The following is a 20,154-nucleotide window of genomic DNA, read 5'->3' on the forward strand; positions in this document are numbered from 1 at the left end:
ACCACTGTGCTGCAGGCGAGAAGAGGAGACTTTTCCCATTTTCTTCCGCACTTTTGTCTGGCGAGCGTCTAACGCCAAAGCTCCCGCTCGTGCGCCTTTCGCTCAGCTGTTCCGCTTTTCCCGCCGCATTTTCCGCCGCTTTTCCTCCTGCACCCCAAGCACTTATTTTTCCGATTAAACCGTCTATGCATGCATGCTAGCTAGTCTAGTCTGTCTCTTTCCCTCTCACTCATACTTACTCACTGTCCCTCTCCCTTACTCTCTCTCACTCGCTCTGTGGGTGTGTGCCAGCGCTTTTTCATCTGCCACACATTTCGAAAAAAACAAAATAGCAACATCAAAAAGTTTTTTCAGTTTGCTTGTTGCTTTACACGCGTGCGGTTCGCTTGGATTTGCTCCTCCTTCGGTTAGTAGTAAGAAAAAATCGAGGAAAAACGGAAGTAGTGTGTGTGTGTGTGTGCGCGCGCCTTTGAAAACCGCCAAAGGTAGATGATTCTGAATTTTGAAATTCCGCTGCTATTTCGAACGGCGGTGCAAACGCGGTGATATACGCTGCGTATACGCAACGTTGTCAGCACGTCACCCATACGCGCAGTGGGCCAACCGTTATTAATGTGCAGTCTATATTGCAAGTGCCGTGAAATATATTTTGAATTTGTTTCTGGCGCTTCGTGACGCCCAAGGTGCACGTTGGCGCAGAATTCAATTCAATTTTTGAAATCACCTCCCTACTTATAGAAAACAAAATAATCTGGCAGATCGTGTATATGCTGGCGGGGGTTCTTGTATTTTTTGGTTTTTTTTTTTGGCAACTATGTTCTCTGTGTGAGTCAGCGGCATCTTGCCGTGACCGCCAAAGCATTGAAATCGAAATGAAATGCGGTGCATTTGAAGAAAAACAAATGAGACCACCTCGTTCCCAATTCACGAATGTTCCCCAATTAGAAATGTAAACAAAAGGCCGAATATAGCTCGTCGGCAGGTGTTGCATTCCTACCAAATTGCGGGGGCTTCCTCCCACTGGATGTGCTGTGATATAACCAAGATCTAAGGGCAGGCGGCCAGTTGGCACTGGATGCACATTATGGGCCCGAATCCTCTCTGTCATCTTTGAGACTTGGCAGCAAATGCACATGCAAATACAAATATCAAGCACTACGATAACTAGAGCATCATCTCGATTTGGTGCCAAAGTCAAGCGTATAATTGCCAGCCGGAGGCGGATTACAGGGACACTTGCCACTTTCACGAACATATGTAGATACTTACTTGGGAATATACATACACATACATGTCGATGACGAGCGCCCACAACTTGGCGAATTTGCTTAACTTTTATTTAATGTCACTATTTCCGATGCCTTTCAATGGCCTTTCGCAAGCCATATTCATTGCGGTGGCTGGATTGTACAATGTGGTTGTACTAGTTATATTTATGTGTGTGAATGGGAATGGGAATGGGATGTGGGGCGTTTGATTCGCCATATCTGTCGCCAGTACCGAGACAATAAAATGGCAATGCGAACAATGGTAGCAGCAACAAATTACCTCTAATAGTCGAGTAACGCCCAGGCGGCAAAATTGTTTTTCAATCGCTCAATTGAGACGAGAGCGAAATGTAAACCATTTCGTGGTCACTTGGAAATATGTTAATGAAAATAGCTTTGGCACACAAATGGAGAACTGCGTGTTTTATGGACAGCTTGGCACGCGATGCAGATGCCTTCAAATGTTTCCCAATCACTTTCAATCACTTTTGACTGCCATCTGTGCGTTTGACAACCAGCTTAAAGTTGCTGCCCTTTTATAGGTACTCTAAAGGGTTAGTATTACAGTTCGGAACTTGGAGATCCATCCACTTCCACTTCCACAGCCACCCACGCTCTTTGGCTTTGGTTGCTCATTTGCAGCATGATTGGACTGATTCGTTTGGCTTTACGCATGGCTAATTAAGGCGGCAATTAAATGAATATTTTGTTAAGCTTTAGAACAGAAGCCCCAAAGAGAATAGTTGCCAAATCGGTGTGTTCCAAAAAGGAAAACCCAATTCAATGGCAGCCCGCGAATGGCGGAAGTTATAAATTCCTAAGCGGGCTGATATCATGGCTATTTATACAAATGTCGCCAGCAGATGAGTTATTACACCAGGGACTAGAAGTTGGTCGAACGGCGCACGGCATATCAATTAGAAGAAAGCGCCGGGCGAGGCCAACACCCTTTTAACTTTGGACTGCCACATGTATGTGCCACTCCGCAACGGACAGACAGCTAGGTGCAACATGTGCCACGTTCCGGTCATTAACCGGAAAAGTGCATCATTCAGACAAATGGCCATTAGAAGAGCCCCCGTCATCCCAGTACCCTGGCCATTGCGCCGATCTCGCCTCTAGCTCAGATCATTAATTGCAACCATTTGATTTGTTTACTCCATAAAAGAAAAGAACAAGAATCCGCGAAAAAGCAACAATTCGCCAAAGTGCCGAAGGCAGGAAGAGCCGATTCAGGCAAACACAAACAATTCCCGCACTTTTGGCCCAAGATCCGCGGAACACGGACTAGAAACTACAAACTACGGACTGCTTACTACGGACTAGTACATCGCGGGAAATTTTAAGTGCAAATAAAAACAATGACGACAGCCAAATGGATTTGGCGCTTGGCGCTGAGCATCTTGCTGGGTGAGTACGACCACCTATTACCATGTTATTTTTACGGCGGACCGATGCTGATTTTATGGACTTTTGATCGATTTACGGTATTTTTGGCCGGTTGTGTAAACGAATAGCGTTTCGCACATGGCCCCAGGAACTTGAATTCCTTTTACCCCCGCGTCCAATTTAGCCTTCGATTAGAATACCGCGGCTTGTTGGCCACAGTGCGTCACGAAAGTATGCGATCGCCAAATGGCATAATGTTTATTTATACAAATGCCAAATCAGCTGTGTCAACTGGATGTTTGCCCGTCATTCGTATATTTCTTTTAGATCACATAAACTAAGGAGGAATATATGAGTATGCGGCTATTAACAAGAAAATTAATTCCCAAATATTTCCACTTAAACAAACGCTGAAAGATAAACAAGACGATATATATATATCTGATTTAGTCATGACGAAGATGGAATGCTCTGAACTAATTTTATTACAAATAAAAAAAGATCTATTGCCTTAATTGCAAATATTTCAAGGTCCCTTAGTTAAAATTTGAATCGAAAAAATGCCTATGGTAATGGACCACCCTTCATTCCAAAATCTTTATACCCTTTATGACTACATTTTTATCTTTCGTTTTCCCCGCTTGTGTCTTAATAAATCAATTGAACATATATGCTTTTCGCCTTGGTCCGTATGGCAAATACTCGCATTCGGTTTTTTTTTTTAGATTATATTCACAAAACTTTGACAAATCGTGCTTGAAAAGCTGCTCAAAATGCCGACACTCGTTCATTTACTTGTCAGCTGGCCTGGCTGTCTCCCTGCTTTGACATCCCAATCACTTCTTTGCCTTTTGGTTTTGAATTGGAAACCCACACCAAGTCGAGCAGAACTTCTATTACGCATACGCAGCGTTGACTCAACTTGGGAGGCTGTTGGCAGGTGGTCCACTGAAAGTGAAATTCAAGCGAATATTCCGCCTGTCACTACGGAGATGCTGGTGTGTCTCACTTGGGCGAATATATACCACACTATATAGTAAAAGTCGCGTCGCATGGCCGTTTAACGAGCGTGGGAAATTTGTCCCGGCACCTTGACGCACTTGATGCTATTTCGGGACCGCTAGTTTGGCCATTAATAAATAAGCATAACGAATTTGGCTACTAATGACAACAATTTAAATTTTATTTATCAACATCATTTACGACTTGCAAATATTTCCTTTCATTTTTTATGGCCTTCTTGGATTGTTTGCAGTCGTGGGCTTTGTGGCTGCGGAAAAGCCGACTGGCTATCATCGCGAGATTTGCCAATACCGCAAGGGCAAACATGTGAGTTGTGCCGTTTTGGGCATATAAATCTCTTTTTGTTTACCCGACTGGCTTTTTGCAGATCCAGCCCATGAGTGTTTATCACAATCGCCTGATGGCGATGCGCGAACAAATGCAGATTAGAGCCACGCTGCAGGGACCGGAGATCTATGGCTACATACTGCCCTCCACGGATGAGCATCTCAACCAGGAGGTGGCAGCGCGAGATCAGAGATTGCGATATCTGTCCGGCTTCTCTGGAGTGCGTGCCTTTGCTGCCGTGACCAGTCACGGAGCAGCCATTTGGGTGGAGAACAGATATGCCCAGCAGGCCGATGGAGAGCTGGAGTGCGACTGGGAGATCTATCTGACCAGCGGGAATGTATCAGTGGCCGACTGGTTGGGGAGCCATGTTCACATCGACAAGCGAGTGGGTGCCGATCCCCATCTGGTGCCGCACTCCCTTTGGGTTCAGTGGGAGCGAGAGCTGGAGGACAAGTTCCTTAAGCTGGTCAGGATCAATACCAATCTGGTGGATCACATTTGGGGCGATGAGCGACCGGAGATGCCCAAGAACCAGGTGATAAAAGTGCACGAGAAGCACTTCGCCGGCGAGAGTTGGCAGGACAAGGTCAAGGAGTTGAGAAGGCGACTGGCGCATCTGGGCTGCGATGCCATGGTGGTCACTTCGCTCACCGAGATTGCCTACTTGCTAAACATTCGGGGCACAGACATTCCGTATACTCCTGTGATTAAGGTGGGTTTCAGTTTTTTGTAACATAGCTTCTATAAGTAACCTCCATTTCACCATTAGTCATACGCCGTGATCAGTCGGGATGATATATTCTTCTATGTGGACCACTCAAAGATTAGTCTGGGCATTGACCTTCATCTCCGCACAGACTGCTTCAATGAAGACTGCGTGAAGTAAGCTGCATATAAAGGTTATGTCGTAGGTTTGCTAATTTGAATCCTTGCAGAATCAAAGAGTACAATCAGATCTGGAGTGACATTCGTACCTATGCTCAGATCTGGAAGCGCGTCCTTGTACCCGCTCCTTGTGTACAGGATCTTGGAGCGTCGGAGGCGATATACACCTCCATGCCAGGCAAAATTGTCGTCTGGGAGATCTCACCCATTATCTTTATGCGGGCACAGAAAAACTCCGATGAACAGGCCGGTATGAGAAGGGCACACATCCGGGATGGCGCCGCCATTTGTGAGGCCATGAGCAACATGGAGACTAGGTTCCATACCGAGCAGTGGACCGAGGAGAAGATTAAGTACGAGGTAGAGCTCTGGCGTTTGTCCCAGAAGCACGCCAAGGGCTTGTCCCTGCGAACGGTGGTGGCCTATGGAGAACACTCCGCCCTGCCCTACTACATCTCCAGCAATGTGACCAACATCGAGGTCTCCGACCAGAGTCTGCTGGTCATCGAGTCTGGGGGTCAGTATCTGGAGGGCACCACGGACGTGTCGCGCACCTTCATTTTTGGTGAGCCCACGCACGAGATGAAAAAGGCCTACACGAATGTTCTGGCTGGAATTCTGCATCTGGCACAACTCAAGTTTCCGTCCGATCTGAAGCCCTCCGAGGTGGACGCCTTGGTGCGCAGCATGGTTTGGAAGGACATGACGGACTTCCCGCAGGCAACAGGTCATGGCATTGGATCCTTTGGATCTGTGGAAGAACGTGAGTAATTGTTTTCATTTTCTATTTCTAGATATTTCTATTTAAAGATACTAATCTTTCACCACAGCTCCTATATCAGTTTCCTATGGCAAAAATAGCAGTTTTCACTTCAAGCAGGGCTACTTCTTCTCTAGCGGTAAGTTGTTCTGTTACATAACTAAGTCGCTGAGCTTATCCAGCTTTGTCCTGTAGAATCCGGCTACTACAAACGCGATGACTTTGGCGTTCGTCTGAAGAACGTGCTCGAGGTTGTGGACACTGGCCATACACATCCCAGTGGAGCACGCTTCCTTGCATTCCGGGACGTCACCATGGTGCCGTATGAGCCCAAACTGATCGACAGTACGCTCCTGAGTGCCGCGGAGAAGCGTCTCCTAAATGAGTACAATGCCAAGATCCGGAACGATATTGGGGACGAACTGAAGCGACTGGGCAACATGCGGGCCTTCTACTGGATGATGAACCAAACGCGTCACATTCGGGAGTATCTGCCTGAGGATGAGTACCGCTCTGCGACCGGAGCAGGAAGCTGTGGTCACTCCGCCAGTCCCCTGATACTACTGGGACTGGGACTAATGGTTATCCTTTCTGCGATTATACCCTCGCGATCCTAAGGACCAGAGCTTTCAGTGTACACTGTCTGTAATTATGTAGATTTAGTTAGCTATGCAAATTTTAAGAGAGAATCTGGGACTAACAAGAAAACGAACCAATCAATAACTGCAACTGTTAGTATTTTAGTAACGTCATTTGGCCCTAAGCATCCAGTTTTGATCGAATAAAGTCGCACCCTGCCACCGAATTTCCCCTTTTTAGGAATAGGTATTTACTTAAACCAAATACGTAATATGAAATGTATAATATCCTTATTCGTAATCGACCAAAAATATGTTAAACCTGTTTACATTAATACGAGCATTGTCTTTATACTTAAGAAATAACATTGTATATTTTTCTAAATATAATTTGGAAAATACCATTTAATGGGTTTCAGTTTTCACTTTGCATTTGGGTCTAACTAAATTAATGTTTATTTATTTATTTATACCTGTACATATAATTTAATTTAATTTGTATTTAATTTTACATGAATTCTTCATGTTAACTATCATTTTACACGAAGTCTTTGTGGAGCTGTTAAATTTTTTGTTGCATACTTTACAGCAGTGCTGTAATCTGGGCATTTTTCAACAAATTGTATATAAAACATTCTTTGGGCTTTAGCCCTAATAAGTTTGTACTCTTAGCCAAATTTTTATTTTGGTAGGCTTATTTGCATAACAATTTCCATTTACAATGAAAGTGTCTTCAGTAGAACCACGTTATGTCCTGTTTTGGCCCAATTATATTGATTCCTCTCAAATAGCGATGCATACAACAACTTTACCAACACTTTATCGCATGATCAAGTCAATAACCCCAATAGAACTAGTCAAAATTAATGGTAAGCTGATATAATATGGTTGTGTGGCAGCATCTGCCAGTGGATCGGATTAGCACATCAGAGATTACCCAACCTACTTGTGTTCGTAATGAGACGATTTCTATAAGTTAGTTGTTATTCAACGAGGGTAATCTTCTCTTGAATTGCTTTTAAAGTGGTCCCAATGGCTGTCAAATCCAGTTCAGCACCTGGCCGCATCAGACAGCCGACTTGAGATTGACTAAGTCCGATCTCAAATGGGTTATGGCATGCCAGGAGCCAGTCCGTTTACGGTAAATGGTGCTCCATGAGCTCATCTATCTGTGGCACATTTCAGCTTTTCAGCTAAATCCCCCAGAATCGAACTAGAACAGATCGCCTGCCCCAGTTTCTCTGGGCACAAAGGAGTTGAAATGCGTCGCCCGCTGAAAACTTCATCTTTTGTGGGTTGCTACAGAACCTGACACTTGTTCTTACTAAGAGATTGACCCATTTTTTTTGGCCCGAGCCAGATAACCAGTTTCCTTTCGGATGATGCCATGGAGCTAGCCAGGCATCCCAGCTGGATGGCATGAATATGCGCGGCCAAAGTTATCGACGGCCTGGCCAAAACATGAATTAATTTGGCCCGGGTGGCTTGGAGCTGCAGCCTCGACCGCAACGCCATCGTCTGTCTAACGGTGCACTCGAATATTGGCCAAAGTCAGAGATTTGCCTTGCGAATGGGCACGCGGCAATTTGGGCCACTGTCCACGCAGGTTTTTCCACTTTTTGGCACTGGAAACTGGGCCTCCAGATCGAGTCAAGGTGGACGGGCGGAGCAAATCCGACCTGACCTGCTCCAAAAAAGCGAGGATATGTTGATGTAAGTGGCATGGGTGTCGCGCAAATAAAAAATAGTTAACCGAAACTAGGTATGAAATAAGTCGATTTGATTAGTAGTAATCTAATGAAGCCATGTAGGAATTTGACTAAACTAGGTTGAAGATCGATCATCGAAATTGAATTCCAATCATTTTTGTAGATTCAGTCGAAGAGAAGGGCATTTTTTTGTATTAATCAAAACATTGTACTTAATTATTGTACTATGCCCAGTGGTTAATAATAAGTGGGATTAAGTCTTTTTAGCATTTCCTGCTAGGAGAAATCATTTATGTAAACATTTTTCTAAAGTCCTATACATCTTAGCGAAAGGGAAGAGTTATTTGGTTAAGAAACTTCTGTTGACTTCTGTTGACTTAAGCGTGGCAAATTGGCATCATTAGTGTCGTACTTAGGATCACCAGACGCCGCAGGTTCGGACAGATGGCCAAACTTTTGGCTAATCCACTGCTGCCGCCAGTCGTCAGATGTCAGCACTTTTGTTTGGCCAACTGCACGCACGCGCAGAGGCCAAAACAAAACTGGCCACTGCACCGGCTACCCCACCATGCCCGTCTCTTTCTCTGCCCCTGTTGCTGTCTCTTTCGCTGCCTGTGCATCTCGAGCTCGGCTTTGGGAGCCATCAAATTGGCCAGCCGCTGTTAGTCTCGTTATTGACTTCGCGCACTCCGGTCGCTGCCTCGGCTGCTGAGTTTTCCACACCATTTCGGCCATTTCTCGGCTGGAAAATGCAAATTACGAGCGAACGAAAGTGTTGTCGCCTACTGAAGAATAGGAACGTGACCGAGTCATTGGGAAAATAAGCAGAATTTGTACTTTGATTGCGGGTCTTGTGAAGAAAGTTTTGTCTCTTCTATTGCTCGGTTAAATCAAGAGCGACATTTAGTAATTGCGGATCTGCCAAGTGAAAAGTGATTTTGTATTCGAATTTTTGTGTTAAGAAAAAGCCAATGAAGGTAAGGAATAAGTTTTAAATATTCCTATATTACTCATACGACATGTGGTCACACGATTTTGTGCTAGCCAACTAACCATCCTCACTTTTTTGAGTGCCTTATTCTATCTGACATTACAATTAATGATATTTCTGCCAATTAAATTTCTGATTTGATCCTAATTACCCAAAGAACAATCTAAGGCCACGACATTCTCCTGGCCAAGAATGGCTCATAAAAACTGGACAAGATCTTGAGGTGTGTGCGTTGACAACCAATCCATATAAGCCTTGTTAGCGGAGCGGCAAACGCTTATTCGATTAGCGGGATTTACGACCATTGCCGCTGTGGTAGCATTGGTAGCCTCTTGGGCTTCCATGCCATGGCGACGACATTCGAATCAAGATCGACAAGCCATTTTTCATGCTAAACTCGTTCAGGTTTCCTACCTACTTGTCCGCTGGCCGCAATTGTTATCCGCGCGCGCTTCTTTCTAGGAGGGATCTCTCGACTTTTCTAGCAATTATTTTCAGATTTTCTCCTCGGCGCTGGGGCTGCGTGACAGGTCCGCGGTTCAGAAACTGGAGCATCGATGCGCAGTTTATTTCAGCTGCGATCCGACTCGTTTCCACTTCTGAAGGTGGGTCACAGCCATAACTCCTCGACTGGATCTCCGATTCACAGACACGTCTGTTCGGCGATGGATGTGGCTATAATCGTGCGTTGAGCCATTTCCAATCACCAGTTTACCGCTATCGAACAATCTCTTGATCGGGACGCTAGAATGTGCTAATGAACCATTCTAATGCAGTACAAGATTGTACATTGATTCAATTGGCGGTCTTATAACAGTAGGCACTTCATCATGGTGTAAATATCTGTGGGACAATTATTATATATTTTGCTGAAAAGGGGGCCCAGAGAAAAAAAAGTTAATTTGTTTTTACAACATTACACAATGATGCATTTTAACTATTTAATGATGTAAAATTTAAAGTGTTTGGGGCAAGAAAATATGTGGCTTTAAAAGAGCAACCTGTAATTGATATATCAAATCAAAAATTTTTTTCTCAGTGTTTGAGTACTAGCAATTATTGACACGCTGGGGCGTCCAGACAGTCGGTAAATCCAAAAATAGAAACAATTACATTAATCCACAGGCAGAAACTAGTGGCCCTTAATTTAGGCAGCGACCTTAATGGTCAGTGGTATCGCACCCCGTAATTATGAATAGCAATAAAGAAAATCTATTTTCTCGTACTACCGAGAAGTGCAAACTTTCCCTGCGAACGCGTTAAATGACAAGAAAGCAATTATCTGGCCAAAGCCAAGAATTACGATCTAATCTCGCAGAGGAACGGCACTGGGCCACAAAGAGCACAGTTAGCCGGCAATCAGATGGTGTCAATGCGGGTACTTAATGTCCATTCCGGTCGCCCGTTGGAGGCGGAGGCGTTAACGTGATCATGGGCGGAAAGCTGACCCACAAAGCACGCGCCATTTGAACTCAGCTGACCAAAGATGAGTGAGTGCCATTTAGCACCCGAAAACACGTTGAGTTGTCCAATTAAAGCGAACAACAAACATTTTGAGCTGCCAAGAAGAATTTCCATTAGAATTTTCGTGACCACTTACCGCTAAAGGTCCAAGTCCCCGGATGCTTTAGGCCGTGAATAGTGGCCATGCGGTATGCAAATGCAAATGCTTATGGCAATTTATGGCCCAGAGTTCATGAGCAGCGCCACGCGTCACGCTCTTTTGGGCAATTTCTTTGTTGGATTTCATTATCTACGGCGTAATGCACCTAACCATCTTCTCGTGGATAGGGCATTGTGCGGTAAAGTGTCCATAACGACCGGTCCGAAAGATATTAGCCCTAATTCAAAAGGAGTTTGTAATACAGATGCATATGCAAGCCGTTTTTGCACAATCACAGTTAACCTTCTTTAAAAATATAAGAGTAGCTGAATTCCTTTGATTTAATATTCATAATGTGAATGTGTCGACTTCTCACTTTCCTAAGTGCCAATGAAGAAAGCCATGTATGTACGCAAAACTAGTGACAATGTAAACACGGAAATCCACTGATGATGGCCAATTATATAAACCGAGTGTTTAACATCTTAATGAGCAGCTTAGGATGTGAAATCCACACTACTTGGGGTCAGTGGTCGTGATCTTGGTCAAGTCACGTAGCCAGATCGTAAAGCCCAGTGTCCAAGTGCTACTGCCAATTTTACAAAGGGGCTTTAAAAAGCGCGAAATTAATTTCTTTTTAACCACCACCCGCTGGCATCAAAATCGAAATCAAAACGCTCCGGCTCGTGAAAAGTGAATCGCTATTGTTGCACGGATGAGTGTGAGTGGGTCGGACGGGTGTAGAAAGGGGCGGGAAATGGCGTAATGAGTAGCACAATGTGACAATTGTCGTGTACTTTTGAAGACTCATTTCGGACGCGGCTTCGTGACGCAACTGTCAGCCGGCTGGCTAATGAATGAATGGAGCCACATGGAGCTGGCAGCTTGGAGCTTGGTGGAGCTTGGAGTGGGGAAGAAATGTATCTCAGTCGGGGCCACGATTCTACAAAGAAAGTCTCGCAGAGCGATTATGTCTGGGCCTTAAGTCTAAGGGAAAGTCATGAGACTTTAATTGCGCAATGTTTTTGTGCAAATGATTTGAATAATTTGCAGAACCTGTCCACCAAGTACACTGCGAAAAAGTTCTCTACCGGGCCGCCAACTACTGCTCGTGCTCAGACTTTATGGCCAATCTAATGGATTAGTTGTCTGCTCGCATTTTCTCTCACTGCCTGCGCATGTCAGATACGCAATGCTGGGCACAAGACGAGCGCGAAGGAATCAAGCGTATCTCTCGGAGCACCCAACTCCCAACCTGCAACTTCCAGCTCAACCCTCCGGTTGTATCCACACTATCTGTATCTTCAAGCTTCGTCGGGCTGGCGCTGAGCAGAAAAAAAATACGACTAATTTCTGAAATAGCTGCCGCTGCACAAGAAACTCAAAAACCTTAAAACAGACACCGAAACTACGAATAACTACGGCTGAAACACAGCCTGGTAAATTGAATAGAGAAAGTGATGATCACGGTAGTATGATGTTATTTGTTAAATAAATCACATCACCCATCAACACCACCAACTCCACCACCCCGTCGAATGCGTGCAGTTAACGGCTTTGGCTGCCAAATGAAAATTCTCTTAAAAGTAAAAGCTGGTGACGCACAAAGGAAAATTCTATCATTTATTTATCTAAGTGGACAGAAACCGTTGAAAGCGAAAATGAAAAGGGGCAGGTTCGTGTTCAGGTTCTTTGAATTGAAATCAAAGTTAATTATTTGTATCTTATTTAACTGTCTTTTTCATGAGACATCCGTAGAAAACGAAACCAGGCACAAGTTGAAGAAGGCCCTTTAGACCTTCAGGGTCCAGAAAACCCATAAAACCCAGAGCTTTCTGGCCAGACTCTGAACAACAAAGGGCCAAATTAAAACGCTTTGCATTTTTTGTTTTGTCTCAAATGGACCACATTTAATTACTTGTTACTGTTAGCTCATGAATAAGCCGAAAACGTTGTCAACACTCGAGAAACAAACAACTCAGCCGATCAAAGGCCATCAAAATTAAAATCTCGTATGGAAAATGGAAAGTTTGATGCAAACGTAGAGATAGATTTTTACGGCGGCTGGCTCAAAAGTGTTTTATTAGTGAAATGGAAACGGACTTTTAATTGAAATCATCTTGAATGAAGAGCGGTGGTAATGTGTTGATTTCATTTCGGTGGCCCAGCCAAAGATCATAAAAGCCATCATGCATGCATGCATCCCCCCTTTTAATGACACTATCTACAAAGCATAGCTTTTTTGTTTATTCTAACTTGCAGTTTAAAATGCAAATCTAAAAGCAAGCCTGTAATGCCTGTTTGCATGCATATGAATTATTATGCTTATTAACCGAAACTATTCTTCTGCTCGGCGAATCACCAACGAGTATTAACATTCTTGGCCAAGCCATTCTCAATTACCAACTGCGCCCAGGCGATTTCAGCTCGGCACAAAGTGAAAAATTAAATGCATTTTACGATGGAGCGAAAGAGGCCGCGGGCAGCTCCAATTATCGTAAGACTTGACCACGGTCATTGATTTCGAAAATGCCTTCACTGCTGCAGCCCGCTGCTTACCCTTCCCCTGGCCGCATCCAACTATCCAGCTAAACATGCGCTCCATCTGGCCCCGGAATCCCCTAATCCGTCACAGCTTCTGCGCTTGCGCAAATGGCAAAACCCACCGGGCCACCGGCGTTTGGAAGACCCACTCGAAGTCGCGACACCACGGGGTTTAATTGCAATTTGCCCGCGGTTCGGGCCATTTTGTGGGAGACTGTCAATTGCCAATGTCAGTTTAAGCCCTCAATGGTGCATTGCCCAAAATTGACTTTGCGACATTCACATCGGTGGTATGCAAATGCTGAGCCGCACACATAATGCTCCAATATTGGGCAAGTGATTGTGGCATTCGTCCTCTCTCTCTCTCTCTGTCGCCCGTCATGTTGGCCAAAAGAAAAACAGTTTGGCCATTTGGCCATCACATATTCCATATTCCGCGATACACAAAGGCATTCTCATTGTGCTCCTACTGCCCACTTGCGCCAGAGATGATATTGTTGTTATTATGGTCCGCTCTTTCTCTTCTTTCTCTTTGCTTTTATCTTATGGCCAACAACTTCGACGTTTTGAGCCCGTTTTAGTCGCCGTGTGGCATTCAACGAACTCGGACGGATTTAGCCCGGCTTCGGAGCCCAGTTACAGCACCTCGAATGCAGTTGCGGATTACCAAAAGCTAGACCAGTATTTGTACGGATTGGGTCGCGTTTTTTACGAGTGACGATGTGGTGCAGTGGAGTTGAAGTTCAATAAGGCACAAGTAAATGGCATTTCGAATTGGCTCATTCGAGTGTGTGTGTGTGTGTGTGTGTGTGTGTGGTGTGGCATTTTCTAATTACCGCGAATATTTCTGCAGTGAAAGTATCTCATAGATGCAGCTCGAATCCCAGTCCGTAGTGCGTGGCTGCAAATAGCAACCAGCATTTTTCCGATACAACAATCGCATTTCATTGGGCAATTTATCAGCCGAAACGGTGTACAAACTAAAAACGTAAAGCTGGAAAACCTCAAAACGCGGATCATATATATATTATTAACAACGATTTTGCAATACCTTTTCCTACTCGTGAATTATGGCCAAATGGTTTTGGGGGCCTGTGTCTTAATCTAATAATGCTAAAGTCTGTCGGTTTTTGGTTTTGCTTGCAGTTAATTAATGAGCCGGTTCCAGTGCGATGATTGAATGATGGCCCCAGTGGAGCACGCCATGCAAATGCAACACCTTCGCCGGCCATCTTACAGTGTGCCTAATATCTCATGCCCAGTGCGATTCGCTAACATGTTGGGAATTAACGTTCATTGCGCCTAAACGGATTGCATTCACCGCTAATTGCTCACAAATTGCTAGCTCCTCCGCCGCCGAAATAAACCAACAAAGAGATCAAGTTAAAAACCAATAATAACCAGTCAGTGAAACAGTGAAAATTTGCATACGCAGCTGAGGCATTCCGCTAGTGTTTAGCACGTCCCACCAGGAAGAAGGAGTAGGAGGATGGTCACCTGCAAGGTGGACTCTCAGACCGCGGTCGCTGTGCCCAAAATGAACTCGGTCCGGACCCGTGGAAAGCCCCCCGCCGCCGGCAGCAACAGCAATAGCAACTCCTCCGGCTTTCGGCTCCTGGACGGCGACCAGCTCGAAAACAATTCGAGTGTCAGCCGCAACTCGATCTACAAACTGAAGATCGATCTCATGTTTGACGATTCCAGGTGAGTTACGGATATGATGTTTTCGGTCATAGTTTCGGGGTGAAATTTGGTAATTGGTAGCAAATTGCCTGGGGAGGTGTGTTTTGGTGGGCCATTAGCCTCGCTCTCCATCTCCAAGCAAAACAAATCAATTAGCCTCTCATTTCCCCAGCTGACCACCCAACACTTTCGTTCTCGAAACCGCGACTCACCAGATACAGATACAGATACAAAAACTAGTTTCAAGAGATATTTCGTTTACCGTTTGGCATTTCCATAACCAACATAAAACTACAGTTAGTTCCAAAATTAAAAACTATATTGTCCGATGGAGCAGATTCCCAATCCGAAGTGGGGCCATCAAAAGATAGAGCGACACTTGCTCTTTGAATAAACAAATATTCATCGGCGACACACATTCGCCGGCGGACGAACTACTAAATTGATTGAGAAAGAAAACCAAGAGCTCCCCCTCCCCCAGCACCACTCATCTTCATCTTCATTCCCATTCAAAACTCGGAGACGTTCTATGGAAATAAGCATTTCCGATTTTATGTCAGCTAGCGGTAAACGGAATGGCTCGAATTGGGAACACCTTAAGCTGCATTCGGTGTTCGGCACTTGGTCATCGGCCTCCAAGACGCCTCTATCCCGGCAACCTCTCTTTGACCATTTCATGGTTCTCGGGCTCTGACCCGGTCAGCAGGATGTGGCCAATTTGGCTTCCAGCCAACAAGTTCACAAATACCTGACACTCGGACTCAAACTCCGCGGCGCTGCGAATATGCTAATCTCGGCTTGCTTTTGCGTTAATCAGTCAAACTTTCACAAAAATGGAACCGTTTTCTCGATTCAAGCACTAAACGTGTTGACTGGAGAACGGCAATAAAATAAGAAGCGGAATAGATCAACTTTTCAATCTAATCGATGATCTAGATAACATTCTAACTAATGAGTTTTGGGAAAATTAAATTAGGTACCTGTTCATCGCCAAGGATGCTTTTCGGATGGGCTTGGCTATCAAACTAGTTTGATAATATCAATCGAAATTGGGGACTTAAGGGAGTTGTAAATGAATGAAATTCTCGTTGTTAACTTTTGTTAACTTTCATTCATAAAATGAGGCAATCCTTTCTCTCTAACTAGATCCATGCGAAGCAGCCGCCTTGACGATCCCCGTGGATCGCATCGCACCCGCTCCATCATCATGTATGGGCGCAGTGAGTTGGCCAGCACCTCGGGCGACACGCCGCGCTCCCTGAGCAGCTTCCTGCAGGACAACCAGCAGGGAATGGGTCAGGGTCAGGGGCAGACGGCCAAGGTGCTGGCCGAGGCGGCCAAGAAGGACGTGCAGCGGATCAGCAACAGTGTGCAGGCCCAGATCGAGCAGATGTTCACGGACGTGGCCAAAGATGCGACCAGCAGCTTCGATGTCACCTGTCTAGGTTCGCTGCCACTGAAGGACAAGGTGACCAGTCTGCAGGGCCTGCAGGAGCCACTGCGTCAGCTGTACCTCAGTGAGGTGACCAAGAAGGTATGCATGTTCTCAAATTCTCCACCCAACTGGCCATAATATTCTGCTTCCAATCAACAGAAGCTCAACTCTGGATCGCTGGATATCTGTGCCACCGGACTGAGAGTGAAGATCAGCGCTCTGGCCATCTCAAATGGAGCGGCTGCTCCGGAGGAGAACGAGGCCCTCATAACGCCCTTCCACAACATTGCCGTGTGGTCGGCGGTGAAGTTCGTCATATCTGACGACGATGGTGGTGCCGCCTTTCTGCCCCTGATCACCGATCCAGAAAATATCGACAAGACTGCCCTGTTCCAGCCACTCAGGTGAGTTATCATTCTAGGTTCTTTGGAGCACTTATTCTTAACCATATGATTAATTTACTTAAAATATATTTCAAGGATATATCTATTAATTATAAACTATTTTATATATCAAATTTATAGCTCCAGCGAGCAGCTGGCGGTGGAGCACAGCATCCATGTGCACGCGCCCATTTTCGCGGTGGTAATGCGGTCGGCCAGTTCACCCAAGGTGCTCGAGTGCCATGGTTTCATTTGCAAGAGCACCGAGGACGCCATAGTGATCGCGGCCACGCTCTACCAGAGTCTGATGGCTCACGTAAGCAGCAGTTCCCGGCGGAGCACCCAGCGGAGGGCACCGCGTCAACAGAACGGAGTTAGTTGCATCAGCATCGCCAGCAGCTCGGCATTGGCCAGCTCAAACTACCTGTCGCGGTCGCAGATTGTGCCTAGTGCCTCTGGACGTCGCAGCTCCTTCCGGGGCAGTGCCAGTGGTGCTCCATCCCGTTCTGGTCGAAAGAAGCGGGTGTCCAATAGCTCTCTAAGCTCACACAGTAATGTCATCAACGAGACGGCAGAGTTGGAAACGTCGACGGAGGAGCGCAGGCGCAAATCCCACAAGTCTAAGCGAGCTCCTCCGGTTCCCACAACCGTTCCTGGTTTGGGTAACCACAGAAGCGGCGGAGGAGGAGGGCCATCGCGAAGTGGCAGCATTGTATGTGGCAATGGTCATGTGACCCGGCTGCATCAAAGCGCTCATCACGGCAAGAAGACTTCCGTGGGTTCGGAACTATCTGCCACTGTCGACGTGGCACCCGCCAACGGGGACATACTCACGCGTGTGGCCATTCCCAGATCCGGCAGCTTTCTCAACACCGGAGGACTGACACGCTACAAGTCGCGGGCGGCGAGACGCCATTCCGGCAAGCTAGGCGGTGGAGGCGGCGGCGGAGGAGGGTGAGTATTGCCACCGGTCCGGTGGTCAGATGCAACTGGCGCACTGCACCACTGCTTCTGGCCCATGGGCACGGGCGGCAACTTTTTGCAATATGGGGGAGAAGGTTTGGTCTGGTTGATTGGCATCGCTTGAATTGTGCTTCTAGTTCCCCACTTGGTTTCAGCGAACTGTTTAACGAATTTCGCCTGCACGAGAACCTGCACTCGCTGGACGACATCCTGTACGCCATCATCGACGCGGACGGCATGTCCTTCAACGATCTAAAGCCCATCTACAAGGAGTTTCTGCTGAAGCTGGCTGTCACACTGACCCAGGATGAGCTCTTCCAGCGTTCCAAGAACATCATGAGGCGCCAGAAGAAAAAGAAGCAGAAGCGCAAGGCTAGTGTTAATGGATCACAGGTGGGTTTCCTTTTCTGAACTTTGGATGGTCCAAGTACATAATACATATTTCATCTTAGAAGAAAGCAAAGACGAGTTTTTTCGGCACAAAGAGTTTGAAGAAGGTGCTCCAACTGGGCCAGTTTCGCTCGTGCCGCGGCAAGTTGGCAAAGCCGACGGTGAAGGAGTCCACGCTAGACAGCAAGGGCAAGCCCAGGATCAGTTCGCCCATCATCATTGGACCGCCCATCAACCACAGCCACGCCCAGCAACAGCACCAGCGGAATAGGGCGGCCACAAGCGGTTCCGATGTCTCCGTGGTGCGGAACGAGCACACCCAAGGACTCAATCGAAACAGCAGCAGCGGGTACGTTTCCACCATTAGGTACTACATGTTTTACTATCTATTTAAAAACGGGCTTCATGAAAATCTTTACTTTCTACTCTAATCCCAGTATTTTTGGATTTTAACTAAACCCCTCGTTTATATCCCCCAGATACGTGTCCTGTTCTGAGTGCAGCTATGACTCCGAGTCCTGCGCCTGCGCCTCCGCCGATCGCTGCTACTGCAGCCTACGAACGGAGCACCTGAACCACAAGTTGCGCCAGAAGAATGAACGGACCATGGCCCTGGCCTCACCCACGCGAAAGCCCTCGAACGGAGCTGTCCTGCCAACCAATACAGCAGGAACTGCAGCCAACAACCGGCACTCGTTGATATCCTGCCGCTCGGACGACAAGTGTTACTGCTCCATGGTGGAGGAGGAGCCGGCCAGCTCGATGGAACGCGACTCGGCCAACAACACGCACACGGAAACCACTACATCGTGTGACTCCGACAGCTGTGTGAGCGCCAGCAAATGCTATTGCAAGCGAACCCATCGTCGCCAGCGATCCGCGGCGGCGGCAGCCATCAGCGAGGATTCCCTGTCGCAACAGCAGCGCAAATCCCGCCCAGGCAACGCAGGAGCTGGAGGGGCACGCAAGGGAAAGTCTGCGGAGAAGTTGGGCCTGGACTACGAGCTCTTTAGCATCAGCGGAAGCGGTCAACCGGTGCAGCCGCACGAGGCACTGAGCGTGAAGAAGAGCGTGGAGGCGGCGGCGGTCTTTGCGGACATGAAGCTCAGCCAGACGACTGACATTAAAAGCCTGTGCCCACCGAAGGGTCCTGGATCGAGGATTGGCAATGGTAGCTGTCGGTCGTACGCCTCTTCCAGAAGGTCCTCGTACCGCACCCGCGAATCCTTTAGCACGGATCGGTTGGGTGGAGGCCTCCCACCGCCGATGCCTCTGGGCAGTGGCATGGGTTTGGCGGGCGGAGGAAGTGCCGACAATCTGCTGGCGAATCTAAAGGCCATGGAGGCCAAGGCCGCCTCCATTCGTAGCACCGCCAGCAGGAGCCGCATGGGCAGCTATCAGTCGATGCGGGCGGTCAGCGCCTCGCTAGAGGATTCGCTGGGTTACTTGCCATAGACCAGGATGAGAGATCCGACACTAGAAGCTGGTTCTGATAAGATTGTACATAGTTCATAAGCTTATATTTAAAGGAAATAATTTACTCCATCGAACGGCTTATGTTTCCCAAGGCGATTTTCAAGCCTACCGTATAAACGATCAATTATCTTGGGAAACGTAATCATCATTAGCTTTAAGTACCTCCTATAGAAAATTCAGTGAGACTTTATCTCTAAGATCGTATCCGTAGAAATCAAGGTGCAATATAATGACCAATCTTTTGGACATTCAAGAGTTCCAATTATTTAAAGCAGTGCAATATTTTTAAATACTATTTTAAATAAAAACATATATACTCAACAAGAAATATCAGTTTGTGGTTTACGTAAGTCCTGGGATGATTTAGCAATATTCAATATTCTATATATGAATCTTTGTGTCGGAAATGACTCCTATCTCAAAAAAACAGTGATTTGGGGAAATCCAAGGAAAATATAGAGCTCTTTGAGCTTATGCGATGTACAGTGAGTACTAATCAGAGCAGACCTTTTATAGTTTATGAACTATAATTTGTTATATATATATGGACAAATATAATAACAATATTTTAGTGACGCAACACAGATTGGAACCGACAGGATCTAATAATATCTGTGATTTTTATAAGTTTTACAGATTACAGATTTCACTGTAAGCTGACATGCTTAACTATTTGCTTCGTCATTCTATTTTGACCAGGGGATGCGATCGCTGACTCCTAATCAAAACCGGAGGGTCAGGGTC

General features: G+C 46.3%; 2 protein-coding genes and 1 long non-coding RNA gene across 11 annotated transcripts; 2 read left to right on the top strand and 1 right to left on the bottom strand.

Moving 5' to 3' along the window:
- Nucleotides 1–352: 352 nt before the first annotated feature.
- Nucleotides 353–6,636, top strand: CG6225 (uncharacterized protein). 2 transcript variants are annotated; one of them, NM_001104289.2, is made up of 8 exons: nt 353–632; nt 2,437–2,678; nt 3,913–3,986; nt 4,048–4,722; nt 4,780–4,892; nt 4,946–5,658; nt 5,726–5,794; nt 5,851–6,636. In NM_001104289.2, the coding sequence occupies exons 2-8, from the start codon at nt 2,630–2,632 to the stop codon at nt 6,270–6,272; spliced, it is 2,115 nt and encodes a 704-aa protein (NP_001097759.1). In that variant the 5' UTR covers nt 353–632; nt 2,437–2,629; the 3' UTR covers nt 6,273–6,636. The 2 variants fall into 2 exon arrangements, with proteins under 2 accessions (NP_001097759.1, NP_650221.1); NM_141964.3 differs by having other exon boundaries at nt 353–406.
- A 517-nt stretch (nt 6,637–7,153) lies between these two features.
- lncRNA:CR45586 (long non-coding RNA:CR45586) lies at nt 7,154–7,914 on the bottom strand. Its single transcript, NR_125151.1, has one exon. It is a non-coding gene; the product is annotated as a long non-coding RNA:CR45586 (long non-coding RNA).
- A 692-nt stretch (nt 7,915–8,606) lies between these two features.
- On the top strand, nt 8,607–19,735 carry CG14395 (uncharacterized protein). Of its 8 annotated transcripts, none has more exons than NM_001275574.1 (8): nt 8,607–8,919; nt 14,227–14,784; nt 15,910–16,297; nt 16,358–16,602; nt 16,723–17,535; nt 17,640–17,937; nt 17,997–18,283; nt 18,414–19,735. In NM_001275574.1, exons 2-8 carry the CDS (start codon nt 14,570–14,572, stop codon nt 19,387–19,389), a joined length of 3,222 nt encoding a protein of 1,073 aa, NP_001262503.1. In that variant the 5' UTR covers nt 8,607–8,919; nt 14,227–14,569; the 3' UTR covers nt 19,390–19,735. The 8 variants fall into 8 exon arrangements, with proteins under 8 accessions (NP_001262503.1, NP_001262507.1, NP_001262505.1 ...); NM_001275578.1 differs by having other exon boundaries at nt 17,682–17,937; nt 17,997–18,301; NM_001275576.1 differs by having other exon boundaries at nt 17,682–17,937.
- The last annotated feature ends 419 nt before the right edge of the window (nt 19,736–20,154 follow it).

Source organism: Drosophila melanogaster, chromosome 3R (genome assembly GCF_000001215.4).
Source record: "Drosophila melanogaster chromosome 3R".
In the NCBI taxonomy this organism is placed as follows: domain Eukaryota; kingdom Metazoa; phylum Arthropoda; class Insecta; order Diptera; family Drosophilidae; genus Drosophila; species Drosophila melanogaster.